The sequence below is a fragment of the Aureococcus anophagefferens genome (assembly GCF_000186865.1).
Source record: "Aureococcus anophagefferens unplaced genomic scaffold AURANscaffold_28, whole genome shotgun sequence".
Lineage (NCBI taxonomy): Eukaryota > Pelagophyceae > Pelagomonadales > Pelagomonadaceae > Aureococcus > Aureococcus anophagefferens.
The window spans coordinates 391,432-406,680 of record NW_008705587.1 but is presented as its reverse complement, the minus strand read 5'-3'; the positions used below and the strand labels follow the sequence as shown (position 1 = coordinate 406,680).

The window sequence follows — 15,249 nt, the reverse complement described above, 5'->3', positions numbered from 1 at the left end:
CGTTCGTGTTCACGGGCGCAAAGGGCGCGCGGGCCTTGCGCGCGCTCTCGGCGCGCGCGGCTTTGTAATGATTCGCGAGGCCGCCGTTTGGTTTGGCGTTGGATTTGCGCACCGGCGGGCGCAAATCGATCTTCGTTGCGGTCTCCATGCGTGGCGCGCGACGATAAGCGGCACCGTTGGTGGTGGCGCGGCGACAGCGGCAACGACCTCGAACGTCGTCCGGACGCGTACGCGTCCGCGCGCATCGCACACACGCCCGTCTTGGCGCGTCGACACCATCAAAACAGCCAAAACCACAATACAAACACCTTACTTCCGCTGCATGGTCCCGCCGTTGAGGCTCGACTTGAACGGGTCGAAGGGCGCGGCGGCGGTTTCGCGCGGCGGCTCCGCGGCCGCTTCCGCGGCCGCGAGCTCGCGCGCCGTCTCCGCGGCGAGCGACGCGGCGAGCGCGGCGTCGCGCGCCGGGTCCGGCGGCGCCGGCGCCAGGCTCGCGGCCAGCGCGGCGTCGCGCGCCGTGTCCGGCGCCGGCGGCGCCAACGACGCGGCCAGCGCGGCGTCGCGCGCCGTGTCCGCGGGTAACGGCTCGGCCAGACTCGCGGCCAGCGCGGCGTCGCGCGCGGCCTCGCGCGGCGCGGCGCAGACGGCGCAGGCGTCGGCGTCGGCGGCGTTGCTCAGCGTGCAGCGGTCGCAGGTCCAGGGGCCGGCGCCGCCGTCCGAGTCCGAGTCCTCGGCCGTCAGGTCGATGCAGGCGTCGTCGACGCGCGGCTTCTTCGCCGGCGGACTCGGCGACCGGAGGTCCACGGGCTCCGCGGGCGGCTCGGGCTTCGGGGCCGCGGCGGGCTTCGGGGCCGCGGCGGGCTCCTCCTCCGGCGCTTCGTCGTCGTCGTCGGAGAGGACCTCGGCGTGGGCGCGCTTGTCCTCGCAGACGGGCCCGCAGACGGGGCAGATGGCGCGCCAGTTGCCGTCCCAGAGGCCGCCGAGGCCCGGCCGCTCGGCGGCGATGTCGAGCTCCTCGTCGCCGAGGCCGTTGCGCGCGTCGGCCGCGCGGCGCTCCGCGGCGCGCGCGGCGGCCTCGCGCGGCGGGAGCTTGGCCCAGGCGCCGCCGCCGCCGCCGCCGCCGAGGCGGCCGCCGCCCATGACCTTCTGCTTCGTCGCGCGCTTCTCCGCGGCGCGGAGGCCCGCCGCGCGGCCCTCGGCCGCGGACCTGGGGTCGTGGCGGCCCGCGTCGGCCTTGCGGCCGCCCTCGATGGGGAAGCCGTCGACGTCGACGACCTGGCCCTTCTCGCGGATGAGCTCGTACTGCTTCTTGAGCTCGTCCATCAGCGCGTAAAAGTTCGCGCTGTGGTTCCCGTGGACGATGTGGCTCATCTCGTGGATCATGACCGCCAGGTTGTGCTCGAAGGGGTAGAGGTCGTGGCTCTTGGGCCGCCGGAGCCGCAGCGCGATCGTCGCCGCGCCCCGGCCAGTGCCGTCGCTCCGGCACCAGCCGCCGACGCCCAATTTCGTGCCCATGTTCTTCCGCTCGCAGCAGCAGATCTCGATGAGGTTCTTCACGCGCCAGCCCCGCGCCTTGAGCAGCGCGTCGGCGTGCGTCTTCACCTCCAGGAGCATGGCGCGCGCCTTGTCGCTGTCGGGAAGCCGCTCGATCTCCTGCACCTTCCAGACGTTGTTGGCGCCGGCCCCGAGGTCGCCGCGCTTCGGGGGCATCGCTACCGGTCGAGTGCGGTTCGGCGGCGCGGCGCGGCAGCGCGGTCGCGCGGTCAGCGTCGACGGGCGGTCAGTAAGACTCGACCTCAGAGGCTGGTCACATGCCGGCGCCGAGCTCGACCGCTCCTCGACCGCTCCTTGCGAGTTCGCGGTGGACCCGGGGGGTTGGGCGGCGGCCGCGGCGAACCTGCTGCGTGCCGCTGAGGGCAGCGGCGTGCAAATCTTCCGCATCGATGACGCGTCCTACGGGACGTGCCGGCAGCAGGTCTTGGACGCGCTCCACGGCCACGCATGCCAGTGCCCGGGCCACATTTTCAAGTTCGGCGACGGACTTCGCACTCAAGCTTCAAGCCGGGCCAACGACAGGAGCGTCTTGGTGCCGTATGTCAGCACTCTCCACCACACCTTGAGCCGCGCGTCTATCATCTCCTTGGTCGCCTTGCGCGCCCGCAGCTTCTTCTCGAAGCCGAGGCCGATGGCCGCGCACGCGCGCGCGCGCCGCGTCGTCGTCGCGGTTGCCAAGTCGCGTCCAAGGGCGTCCCCGTCATGATCGATCTCGGCATCAAGGCCAGCGAAGACGACGCGACCTACAATTTCACCGTGCGAGAGATTTCCGTCGTGCCGCCACCGCCGCGGCGCACCCACATCGTCGACGGCCGCGTCGCCTTAAACAAATTCGGTGCTCGCCGCGCACGCGCACAAATGCGCAGCCACGAAAACCCCAGTGACACTCCAAAGAATTACCCTCCAAGAAGCCTAGTCCGGGCTGCAGTCGAAGCGGCGGAGCGCGGCGGTGCGGATGCGGTCGCGCTTCGCCGCCGCGGCGTCGCCGTCGCGGTCCTCGATGCGCGGCGGCGTCGAGGGCGCGAGGCTGTAGCCCGCGCCGGCGAAGCTGCGCTGCGGCGCCGGCGCGGCCGGCCGCCGCGCGCCGTGCTCGATGGCCGTCGGGTCGCGGTCGCGCGGCACGAGGCAGGCGACGCAGGAGCCCAGCAGCGCCGCGCGGTTCACCCAGGCGGGGATGTGCTTTTTCAGGAGCGCGAAGACGAGCGCGTCGGCGAAGTGGTTGCAGTTCTTGCCGACGAGGTCGTAGCCGCCGTTCGGGAACGACGCGCGGAGGTCGTCGATCGCGCGCGCGACGCCCCGCGCGCCGCCGTCGTAGCTGCCCATGTCGATGGACGCGCGGAACACGGCGTTCGGCGCCGTCCGCGGCGGCACGTCGCCGATGCCCTGGCCGCTGCCGAACACGTACTCGCGGCCGTCGATCTCGACGCCGCTGTGGTACAATCCAAAACCCATGGCTTCGACGAAGGCGTTGGCCTGGTGCAGGTCGTAGACGTTCAGTCGCACCGTCGAGCTCGTCGTCGTCCGCAGCGAGCTCGAAAACATCGTGCTGCGGCGCGCCCGCGGCTGCCACCGCGCGTCGCTGGTGCTAGTGAGATTTTTGTCACAATTTCCCGGCGAGGGCAAGGTCTGTGCAAGAACGCATAATTACCCGCGCAGCCCGACCGGGAATGATGGAGCAACGGTAGCACAGCCCCCTGGGACTGTCGCGCTGCCACAAACCGTGAACTACCGGTAGCACACAAAAAACACAGCATGCAAAACGCACCAACCAACGTCGCGAGCGTGACCTTCATCGAGTGCAAGGAGGAGCAGCCGAAGCGGCCCGGCCGCGGCTGCGGCGAGGCCGTCTGCGCCGCGGCCGTGGTCCTGGTCCTCGTGGCCCTCTTCGTCGTCGGCGCGCGGACCATGGCGCGCGCCCGGGACGGCGGCGTCGTCGACGACGACGGCGCCGCGTCGGGCTACGTCGCCATCTTCGGGTCGTCGGTCGCGCGCGGCTGCTGCGCGGTCAACGACCTCGGCTGGTGGTACCACCTCGCCGACGCGCTCGAGCCCGTCGCCGTGGAGAACTACGCCATCGGCGGCTTCACGGCCGCGGCGACGCTGAGCGTCGTCGTGACCACGCTCGAGAGCGTGCTCGTCGCGAACCGCACCGCGGCCACGTCCGCGATCATCTCGCTGTCGCTCGCGAACGAGGGCCTCTTCGACGCGGACGACGCGGCCGAGGCGGAGGCCATCGCGGACCGCTACGTCGCCGACCTGCGCGACGTCGCGGACGCGGCCGCGGCGCGCGTCGGCGGCGCCGTCGTCGTCGGCAGCGCCTACGCCAACGACTACGCGCAGGACCTCCACCGCCGCGTCCTCGAGGACGTCAACGCGCGGCTCCGGACCTGGCCCTACCCGACGATCGACTTCTACAACGCGACCGCGGCGCCGGCGACGGGCCGCTGGCGCGCGGGCTACGCCGCGGACCCGGGCCACCCCAACGACCTCGGCCACCGCCGCATGTTCGAGGCCATCGACCTCGGGCCCTACGTAACGTGAATTCTGTTTTACGGCGGGAGCGCGTCGTTGAGCTCCTTGGCCCGCGCCTGGAGCGCGTCGAACGCGGCCTTGTCCTGCTTCTTGAAGAGCACGAACTGCTTCGCGAGGTCCTTCGTCGCCCGGGCGCGGTCCGCGCCGGCGGCGACGAGGGCCGGCAGCCGCGCGTCGCGGAAGAGGCTCAGCGCGCTGTGCCGCGTTTTGGGAACCGCTTTGTACGCGAGCATGACCGGCTCGGGCTCAGGCTCCTCCTCCTCCTTCTCGTACTCGAAGACGTCGCAGAGCTTGTCTTCTCGGAACGAGACGCGTCGTTTCAACGGTGGCGGCGGCGGCGCATCGCAGGCCCGCGGCGCATCGCAGGCCCGCTCAGCCTCCAGCCGCTGCGCCTCGGTCCACGCCGCCGGCCAGTTCGGTCCGCGGCACCAGCCAGCGGGCCAGCTCATGGTTTTGGCTCTTTGCGATGCGCTAGGTGTGCTTCTATGCGGCTGCAACCAGTCCCAGTCCAAGGACCATCGAGGCAGCCCGAGGGCAACAAGGTAACCTGCTTGCTTGAAGATTGCTCAAGCCGCTCGCTGAACGCGAGGAGATTCACCTCTCGCACTGGCAGCCTGCACCACCCTGGCAGCGCGCTGAACAACGACAACGATGGACGCCGACCTGTCGAAACCGGCGATCGCGCAGCTCGGCTTCTGGCACCTCGTGGCCTGCGGCGCGCTGCTCGCCGTCGTCGTCGCCGCGTCGAAGACGCTCGAGCTCGGCCTGGAGTCGCGGCTCGTCGTGTCCGCGCTGCGCTGCGCGGGCCAGCTCATGCTGCTCTGCGCCTTCGTCCTCGAGCCGCTCTTCGAGCGCAATTCGCCGCCGCTCATCGCGGCCTACCTGTGCCTCATCGTCGCGCTCGCGTCGCGCGAGGCGTCGAGCCGGCTGAACTACGACTACGCGAGCGTCTACTACCACTTCTCCGTCGCCTTCGCCGTCGGCGCGGGGTCCGTCATCATGTACGCGACGTGCCTCGTGCTGGACCTGACGCCCTTTTACGACGCCAAGTACATCGTGCCCGTGTCCGGCATGGTCGTCGGCAACGTGCTCACGTCCACGGCGCTGGGCGCGAACGCGTTCCTCACGGACGTCGCCGAGGGCAGCGACCGCGTCGAGCTCTGCCTGAGCCGGGGCGCGTCGTGGCGCGAGGCGGCGCTGCCGGCGCTGCGCAAGGCGATGACGGCCGCGCTCACGCCGACGTTGAATTCGATGGCCGTCATGGGCCTCGTCATGATGCCGGGCATGATGACGGGCCAGATGCTCGGCGGCCAGCCGCCGCTCGTCGCCGGGGGCTACCAGGTCATGATCATGTACCTGGTGTCCGCGGCGGGCTGCATCACGACGGGGCTCCTGCTCTTCTTCGCGGCGTTCTCCGTCTTCGACGCGCGGACGCACGTGCTCCGCCGCGACCTCATCCGCCGCCGCACGAAGGCCCAGAAGAAGGACATACTCCTGGCGCTCGCGGGCGCCGCGCGCGCCGCGTTCGCGCGCGCCGTCGAAGCAAAGCCGGCGGCGAGCTCGGACTACGGCCTCGTCGGCGCGTCCGACGCCGCCGCCGTGCCCAAGGGCCCGCGCTACGCGCTCGAGGGCGGCGACGGGCCCTACGTCGCCGGCGCGTGGCTCATCGCCGACGGGCTCACCTCGAAGCGCACGGGCATCGAGTGCTCGCTCGCGCTGAAGCCCGGCGAGCCGACGTCGATCACGGGCGAGACGGGCGCCGGCCAGGGCAGGAAAAGAGAGCGAAATTCCCAACTTCAAAGGCTCCGATCTCGGCCGTTTTCCACTCGTTTCGGCTGATTTTTGGACGAGCGATCATCTCTCGGAACGGTCTCGAAGCGTGAATGCTTTTTCCGGAACGCGCGCGCGCGGAACACTCATGTTGAAGCGACGTTGAATCACCCTTGTCCTGCCCAGGCGCCGGCAAGTCGCAGCTCCTGAAGACGCTCGCGAAGCTCGTCCCGTCCACGGGCGGGTCCCTGTCCTCCGTCGTCGTCGACGCCGCCCTGCCGGCGCCGGCCTGGCGCTGCGCGGTCGCCTACGTGCCCCAGGACCGGCCGACGCTGCCCGGGTCGCCGCGCGACCTCCTCGCGAAGTGCCGGGCCTACGCGGCGCAGCGGGACCGCGACGTCGCCGACGACGCGGCCTTCGAGGCCCTCGCCGGCGCCTGGGGCCTCGCCGCGGACAAGCTCGACGAGCCCTGGTACACGCTCTCCGGCGGCGAAGCGCAGCGCGCGAACCTCGCCATCGCCATCGCGCTCAAGCCCAAAATCCTCCTCCTCGACGAGCCGACGTCGGCGTGCGATTCCGAGACGACGGCCCTCGTCGAGGTGACGCTCCGCAAGTTCACGGGCGCGCTGCTCCTCGTGACCCACGACGCGGAGCAGGCCGCGCGGCTCTGCGACCACCATCTCTGCCTCGCGAAGTCGGCCTCCTCCGCGTCCTTGGCGGAGTTGGTGTGACGCCGGCGACGCTGCTGTGCTTGTTGTGGTGTTAAGCGTGTGTTCGTCGAGTCTAATGCCTGGCGTGTCTCGTTCGCGTCTGCTGAGCGCCGTCGGCGGGTCATCGCAGACAGGATCGCAGAGGCTATCGGCCGACGCCGCAGGCGACGCCGTCCGCGCGCGCGCGCCGGCGAACGACGCGCACCCCCGCCCACAGCGACCGTTCCATGCCGGCCGCGCGCTCTCCCGAGCAGCATGGTCGAGCAAACATTCAACGACATCTTGAACGACTGGGACGACGACGCGCTCCTCGCCTCCGTGCTCGAGGCCAAGGCGTCGCAGTCGTCGCACACGCAGACGGAGACGTCGTCACCGTCGCCGGCGCCGCCGTTCCTCACCGCGCCGCCGACGACGCACGCCGACGGCGGCGCGCTCCTGCGCTTCGTGGGCTGCGCGAATTCGCCGGCGCCGACGCCCGTCGAGGACGACGCCGAGGCGGCGGCGCTGGAAGCGCACGAGCAAGAGGCGCTCGACGCCGCTGCGGAGGCGGCCGTGTGTGGTGCCGAGGCGCCGGCGACGCAGGTGCTCAGCCAGGACGCGGCCGTGCCCCTGAGCGCGCCGGGCCCGCCGTCGAACACGCCCTTCCGCGCGCCGCGGCCCGGCGCCCCGCCCGTCAAGGCGCTCTTCCAGACGGGCGTCAAGCGCGCGCCGCCGCCGGATCCCGACGCGACGGAGTCGTCCGAGGACGAGGCCGACGAGAAGCCGCCGCGGGCGCTGGCGACGCCCGGGGCCACCGTCGCGAGCACGGTCAGCTCGCTCACGGCGGCGTCCCAGCGCGCGTCCGCGGCCTTCTGGCCCGCGGACGACTCCGCGCGCGAGTTCCGCACGGCCGCCGCCGCCGCCAAGGCCGCGGCCGCGGACGCGCCGGAGGCCGACGACTGGGGCGACGCCGTCGCGCCGGCGAAATCGAACGCCGCCAAACCGCCTGCCGACGACTGGGGCGACGCCATCGCGCCGCCGCAGCCGGACGGCGCCGCGAAAGCGGGCCGCGCGTTGCCCTGGGCCGGCGACGCGAAGCGCATCCCCGCGGCGAAGAAGGCGAAGCGCGCGCTGCCCTGGGAGGCCGGCGGCGCCTCCGCCGCCCCGCAGAAGACGCTCAAGTTCCTCGGGCGCGTCGAGTACGCCGCGACGCCCAAGCAGGTCGACGAGGCGTGCGGCCTCCTCGAGCGCGCGGTGCAGGCGCAGCGGGGCCGCTGGAAGAAGCGGAGCTGGACCGCCGTGCTCGGCTTCGACGTCGAGTGGCGCGTGACCTTCGAGGCGGGCAAGCCGCCGCGCAAGGTCGCCACGGTCCAGCTCGCGGCCCACGACCTCGCCGTCGTCTTCCACGTGAGCAAGCTCGGCGCGATCCCCGACCGGCTCCACGCGCTGCTCTGCGACCCGCAGGCCGTCAAGGTCGGCGTGGGCTGCGGCAACGACGCTCTCAAGCTCCAGAACGACTACCCGGGCTGCGCCGTGTCGCCCGTCGTCGACTGCCGCGACCTCGCGGGGCCCCTCGGCCTGTCGTGCGGCGGCTCGCTCGCCGCGCTCGCGGCGGCCGCGCTCCGCTGCGCGCTCCCGAAGCCGCCCGCGACGCGCTGCGGCAACTGGGAGCAGTACCCGCTGAGCGCGCAGCAGCGCGAGTACGCGGCCCTCGACGCCTACGCGGGCTTCCGCGTCTTCTGCGCGCTGAGCGCGCGGTCCGACGAGCGGTCGCTCCGCGACGCGACGAACAAGCCGCCGCCGGCACCGCGGCGCCCGCGAAGCCGCCGCCGCCGCGGGACGGCGGCGCGCCGTCCGTCGCCGGAGCCGTCGCCGTGCAAGCCGAAGCGCCGCGGCTCCGCGCCGTGGCGCCACCGCGTCGACGCGCGGCCCGAGATCGGCCGCGTGCAGCCCGCGAAGCAGCGGGCCTACGACGCCTACTTCGTCGACGGCCGGTCCGCGCGGGCCATCGCCGAGGAGCGCGGCGTCAAGGAGACGACGGTCTACAACTACGTCGCCGACGCGATGCACGCGGGCCTCGCGTACGACTGGGCGCGCGTCGAGGACGACGTCGGCGTCGACCGCGCGGGCCGCATCCTCGCCGCGCTCGCGGAGTACGGCCACCACGGCGCGGTGAAGAAGGCCGTCGACGACAGCGAGTACTGGATGATCCGCCTCTGCCAGGTCCACGCGGACCGCGTCGCCGTCGGCCCCGCGGACTCCATCGCCGCGTCGTCGCGGACGAGCCTCTCGGACCTGACGCCGCTCCGCGACGACGACGCGCCGACCGTGTCCGAGTTCCGCCTCTTCTTCATCGACTAAACACACTTAGATGATGTCGTCGGCGCCGTCGCCGTCGCCGCCGGCCCACGCGGCCTTGACCGCGCTCTGCTGGAGGATCTTCTGCGCCTCCTGCGCCGCGGCCTGCGCGGACACGCGCGGCGGCGGCGGCAGGTCCGGGTCCGCCTTCGCCGCCTCCTGGGCGCGCTTGACGCGGCTCCGCGCGAGGCTCGCGGCCGACGGGCGGCAGATCGCCTCCTCCTCGTCGACGGCCGCGTAGCCGAGCTTGTCCAGCAGCGCCATGACGCGCTCGTACTTGGGATTGCGCACGATGTTGTAGCTCTCGAGGTCCGCCTTGGCCATGACCTCCCAGGCGAGCTTCACGTCGCCCGCGCGCCGCTTGTGGCCGTTGGACGACAGCGCGTCGGCCTCCCAGCGCCGGTAGAACGTGCAGCCGTGCGCCAGATGCAGATCGCCGTCGTCGTGGCCCACGCGCTTCGCCGCCGTCGCCTTGAGCCGGAGCGCCTTCGACGCGGCGACGGACGTCCAGGGCTTGGAGTAGGGCGCCTGCCGGTGGACGTGCGCGAGGTCCCTGATGGCGCCGCCGCCGCACAAACTCTTGAGGAACAGCAGGAACGGCCGTCCCAGGATCGCCCAGAGCAGCAGCACGGCGACGTAGGCGAAGAACGCGAGCCACAGAGGCACGACGTTGCGCTTCGCCATGCGCCGCAGCGCGAAGCGGACGAGCCCGGAGCGCTTCTCCGCGTAGGTCGCGATCGCCTCCACGTCCGGCGCGTGGACGAGCTCGTCCTCCGACAGCGCGTAGACGGCCATGAGGAAGTGGAGCGCGGCCATGACGTAGAGTCGATTCGAAAACTGTTTCCCCAGTGTCTCGTCGTAGTTCGGCGGCTGCTCGCAGAACTTGAAGACGAGGACCTTGTTGAGCGCGTAGGCGACGCCGCAGGCCACCGTGGCGAAGGCCGCGAGCACTGGAAGACCCGGCGCGTAGAGCGTCGTCACGAAGAGCGTCGTGAGCGCGATGGCGTAGGAGCGCTCGATCTGCCAGGGCGTCGGCGTGTAGAGCCGGTCGAGCGCGGACTGCGTCTTCACCCAACTCCGCAGCGCCGTCCGCTTCAGCTCCTTCACCACAACCTTCTGGACGAAGGAGATCTGGGGGACGACGACGTTCGTGAGCATGGTCAGCGTCAGCGACGCGCCCACGGTGGCGTACCACGCCTTGCCCATGGACCGGTGCGACCTACCAAGCATGTCGGTAACGATTTCTCTTCGTTTTCCCGGTCAACATCTCTCGAAATCGTCGCCGCCACAGGACGCCGGGTGCGACCCGCCGAGCAGGTTCGTCCGATCCGCGCCCTCGTCGACGCCGTCGGGCGACTCGTCCCGCTTCAGGCTCGCGTTGATCGCCAGCGCCAGCAGCGCCGTGTTGACGATCTGCGCGTTGGACAGCTTCGTTACCAACGATGTCAGCCGCGTCGTCTGCGAGGAGTGGCGCTCGAAGTCCGTGAGCGCGTAGAGCGCGACGCGCACGAGCTCGTTGACGAGAACGACGAGCAGCGCCACGGCGATCTTGAGCAGGAAGGCGACCATGACGTTGCGCAGCGTCTTGGCGCAGACGTCCGCCTCGGCCGGCTTCCGGCGCCCCGCGAGGATGAGCGCGGCCTTCTTCGCGCCTAGATTGAAGCGGCAGAAGCACGCGGCGAGCAGGCTCGGGTGGTACTCGAAGCAGCTGTAGCCCGGGTCGTCGATCCAGCCCGGCGCGCCGGACTCGGACCGGCCGTAGCAGGGCAGCGTGTAGCAGACGTCGTCCTCGTTGTCGCGCGACCGGTCGCCCGGCGCGCAGGGGTCGTCGCAGACGCCGCAGCGCGGCGCCGCGCAGGTCACGGCGAGCGTGTCGCAGGTGGCGTTCGCGCCGCAGGGGAAGAGGGCGTGGGCCTGCTTGTCGTCGCTCCTGCCGCCGCGGCTCCGGCAGACCTTGGGGGACCGCTTCGACGCGCCCGCGGGATGCTCGCAGCGGAGGCCGCCGTCGACGTCCCGGAGGACGTCGAGGCCCGCGTCGCCCCTCGGCAGCGGCGATATGTCGCCGTAGGCGTCGAGCTCGAGCGGCGGCAACTGGTCGTAGTCCAGGCCGTCGTAGGCGAGGTGGTACGCGTCGCCGCCGCAGTCGACGGTTTCGTTGTACCTCAACTCCCGGAGCGTGCTGTTGAAGGTGCCGACGACCGCGGCCTCGAGCGCGCGGCACTGGAGCGAGTCGGGGATCGACTCGACGGCGTCGCGCGCCGCGACGGCGGCCTTGTTGATGGCCAGCGCCGACGCCGCGAGCAGCGCGAGCGTCACGGCGCGCGCGGCGGCCGCGCGGCGCACCCTGCTGCCCCAGGACTGCTCCAGGTTCTCCCAGACGACGTTCGACGGCGCCGGGGCGCGCTTCACGATGAGGCGGCGCCGCGTCTTCTCGCCGTCGGGGAAGCGGAGCGCGCGCGGCTGGAAGCGGCGCCGGTACCAACTCCCGGACGCGCGGTAGTCGTCGAGGCAGCGAAAACAGCTCTCCTCGTGCTCGAAGGTCACGAAGGCGACGCGGCCGCAGGGCCGCATGGTCCGCTCGGGCGCGTAGCGCTTCCGCAGCTTCGTCGCCGACTTTTCAAACCGCTTCCGCGTCTTCGCGATCTTCCTCTCGAGCCGCGCGATCGTCCGGGGCCGCGCCCGGTCGGACCGCTCGCGCGCCAGCAGCGCGTTGAGCGTCTCGGCCTTCTCGTCGACCTTGAGCATCTTCCGCGCCCGTCGAATCAAATTGCCGAAGGGGTGGCTGAGCTGGACGTCCGCGACCCACGACCCGAGGAAGTTCGGGTTGCCGTTGACGTGGTCCGCGTTGTCGCAGGGCTCCGCGGCGCCCGGATCGTCGGCGCAGAGCACGCGGCTCATGGCGTCCAAGCCGTCCAACGCGACGGCGTCGGAGTCGTCGCTCGGCGCGACGCGCGACGACCGCTTCCTCCGTCGCCGTCTCTTGGCCGCGTACTTGAGCGCCGCGGCGCGCTCCGCCTCCCACGCCGCGCGCGGCGACGCGCGCGGCCGCGGGGTCCCCGCGCCGCGGCAAGCTAAAAAGCACCAAAACAAGAAGCCGACGAGCAGCGCGCCGCCGCCGACCAACGCCGCCCGCCTTTTGTAGCCGCCGCCGAGCTCGTCCGCTCGCGGGATCTTCGAGGACGCGTAGGGCAGCACGACAAAGTGCGTCGCGGCCGCGGCGAGCGCCGTCGCCAGCGCGGCGCCGTGCAGACGCACGCCCCCCGCGTCGACGCCGGCGACGGGCGCGTGGCGGTACGCGGGGCCCTTGAGGTCGTAGAGGCTCGAGAAATGCTCCCGGACCGACGCGATCGTCGCCGTCGGCGGCAGGCCCTTGACGATGATCGTGTAGTCCGCGGGCTCCGCCTGGATCGTGCGCCGCCGCGCGACGACCTTGCCGAGGGTCCGGTCGAAGTAGAACGCGGCGACCACGAGGACGATCGACGCCGCCAGCGCGGACCCCGCCAGCGCGTAGGCGACCCGGTGGTCCCGGTAGCGTCGTCCCCAGATGCTCAAGTACCGCCAGCCGTCGCAGAACCGCACCTTGTCGACGCCCTTGTCGCTGCAGGCGCAGTCGACGCCGCCGCCGTCGACGCAGCCGACGGCGTCGACGACCTGCGACGGCACCGACGCGCAGTCGCAGCGGCCGCGCCGCGACGAGATCGCGTCGCGGTCGAGGCCCTCGTTGCCGAGGCCGTAGCGCACGAAGCCCAGGTCGCCCGCGGCGACGATCTTCGGCGTCGACAGCGCGTAGCCGTCGTTGCCCGCGCGGTGGATCGCGAGCGCCGGGCCGTAGCACAGGGCCATGGCGCACATGGCCCAGAAGGACACGCGCAGCGCCCGGAAGAAGAGCTCGACCTACCAAGCATGTCGGTAACGATTTCTCTTCGTCTGCCCGGTCGAAATCTCTCGAAAATTGTCGCCGCCACAGGACGCTGAGCTCGACGCCGACGCCCAACTCGCCGAGCGGCGCGGCCGCGCGGACCGAGTTCTCGCCGCCCTCGAAGAGGAGGCCCGCGCGGTGCCGCTCCGCGGCCTCGCGCCGCGGGAGCGCGTAGCGCGCGAGCTCCCGCGTCGACGCGCCCTCGGCGGCGAGCTGGGACGCGCGCGCGAGCGTGTGGCGCCGCCGCTTCGTCGGAGACTCGGGATCGTCGCCGCCGTCGAGGAACTCGCGGTAGACGCTCTCGCGGCCGAGCCGCCGCTGCGCGAGGAGCACGGCCTCGTCGGGGAGGCCGCGCATGTCGCTCAGCGCGCCCGACGCGCCCGCCGGCTGCCAGTTGCGCTCCGCGAGCAGGGACGCCGACGACGACGCCGTGGACCGCGGCACGCCGGCGCCCCGGAGCCACTGCTCGATGGCGTCGCGCGGGTTCGGCAGCCGCGCCGTGTCCATCTCCTTCTGCTCCTCGTGCATCGCGGTTGGTCCCGGCCCCGACTCGGCTGCCGGTTTACATCGTGTTGCTCGTCGTGGCGTGGGGCAGCTCTGGACGATGTTGCCCCTCGCAGTTGACAGAGCCGCTCATCAAGGACCGCCGCCTCCGCCGCCGCCCCGCTCCGCCGCCATGTCGGCCCCCAAGGGCACGCTGAACGTCGAGCGCCGCGGGTGGGACAAGGACAAGTACGAGCAGCGCGCGAAGGACCGCGAGGAGTACGGCGACGAGTACGTCGACGGCAAGGGCGCCGAGGCGGAGATCCGGGACCGGCAGGAGTTCCGCGCCGCCGAGGCCGGCGCCGCGGGCCCCGCCGGGTCGAAGCGGAGTTGGCTGACGCACCGCACGGGCGGCTTCGGCTTCGACAAGTCCGCCGGGTGCACGAAGGTGCTCACGGAGCCAGAGGTGCAGAAGAAGGCGACGGGCTGGTACTGCGACGTCTGCGAGTGCCTGCTGCGCGACAGCGCGTCGTACCTGGACCACATCAACGGCAAGAAGCACCAGCGGAAGCTGGGCTACTCCATGCGCGTCGAGCGCGTCGGCGTCGACGCGGTCCGCGACCGCTTCGCGGACCAGACCGAGAAGCGCGCGGCGGCGGCGGCGGCCGTCGAGCGCCACAAGACGCTCGACGTCGGCGAGGAGTACGAGCGGCGCCTCCAGCAGCGCGACGAGGACGACGCCGCGGAGAAGGCCGCGCGGCGCGAGGCGAAGCGCCAGCGCAAGGAGGAGCGGGCCGCGGCGGACCAGGCCGAGGACCCGGACTTCGACGCGGAGATGAACGCCATGATGGGCTTCGGCGGCTTCGGCAGCTCCAAGAAGCAACGATAGGATTCTAAGATATCGCGCTTCGTCTAGGCGCGCTTGCACGTCTTCTTGACCATGAGCTCCGAGTGGCCGAGGTGGAGCGCGCCCCGCTTGCCGCCGCAGAGGGAGCCGTAGGCGTGCTTCACCTCCTTGACCTCGTAGCCCCGGTGCTCGGCCCACTGGATGCCGTAGGCCATCCAGCACTGGGGCGTCGACGGCTTCGCGTTGCTCGGCAGCGCGATCTGGTCGTCGCTGTCGCTGAGGAAGAGGATCCCGCCGCAGGCGAGGTGGCGGTCGAAGTTGTCGAAGGCGCGGCGCCAGAGGACCAAGGCGCAGGGGAGCCGGTTCGACGACTGGGACAGCTGCGCGTCGCCGTATTTCGAGTTGTGCTTCTGGCCCTTGCGTTGCCGCCCCCGGAGCCGGCGCGTCTCGTTGCGGAAGGGCGACGCCAGCGCGGCGGCCGTGTTCGAGTCCTCGGCGTCGAGGCGGCGGAAGGGCGACGCCAGCGCGGCCTTGTTCGAGTCCTTGTCGCACAGGCCCAGATCGCCCGACGTGTCGATGCTCAGCGACGTGTGGTGGATGCCCTCCGCCTGGAAGATCAGTTCGAACTTGCACTGCGAGCACAGCGGCAGCCACGCGAGCCAGGTCCAGTCCAGGATGGGCGACCCGCGCTCCGCGGCGACGCGGGCCATGGAGCAGTCGTAGAAGCCGAAGGAGACCAGCGACGTCAGCGACTTCCGCACGCCCGAGCTCCGGAGCGTCGCGTCGAGCGAGCACGTGCCCGCGCCCGCGTCGAGGACGCGCTTAATGTAGCCGGCCTCGATCCACTTCGTGAACTGGGTGCGCCACTCCTTCTTCTTCGCGTGGGGCGTCACGTAGTTGTTGCGCCACGCGGTCGGCGACTTTCGCGCGTAGGTCCCCGCCCAGGAGTTCGGGCCGTAGGTGTTGAGCACGCCCTTGGAGTCCCAGCCGGCGAGGCGGCCCTTGTTCACGTCGCCGCCGACGGCCTGCTGCCGCCGAGCGTTGCCGATGGTCTGGTAGCTCTTGGGCGTCGCCGGGAAGCGGGGGCACACGGGCGC

The 15,249-nt window shown here is 71.8% G+C and overlaps 3 protein-coding genes across 3 annotated transcripts; 2 read left to right on the top strand and 1 right to left on the bottom strand.

The window, feature by feature from the left end:
* Positions 1-2,640: 2,640 nt before the first annotated feature.
* Positions 2,641-3,057, bottom strand: AURANDRAFT_5771 (hypothetical protein; the record flags this gene model as incomplete). The annotated part of the gene is made up of 1 exon (XM_009042179.1): positions 2,641-3,057. A coding segment is annotated over one exon (417 nt), but the record flags the coding sequence as incomplete, so codon positions are not given.
* A 1,716-nt stretch (positions 3,058-4,773) lies between these two features.
* Positions 4,774-5,511, top strand: AURANDRAFT_13990 (hypothetical protein; the record flags this gene model as incomplete). The annotated part of the gene is made up of 1 exon (XM_009042194.1): positions 4,774-5,511. A coding segment is annotated over one exon (738 nt), but the record flags the coding sequence as incomplete, so codon positions are not given.
* A 7,987-nt stretch (positions 5,512-13,498) lies between these two features.
* AURANDRAFT_31817 (hypothetical protein) lies at positions 13,499-14,194 on the top strand (the record flags this gene model as incomplete). The annotated part of the gene is made up of 2 exons (XM_009042195.1): positions 13,499-13,644; positions 13,696-14,194. The coding sequence occupies 2 exons, from the start codon at positions 13,499-13,501 to the stop codon at positions 14,192-14,194; spliced, it is 645 nt and encodes a 214-aa protein (XP_009040443.1).
* Between the last annotated feature and the right edge of the window lie 1,055 nt (positions 14,195-15,249).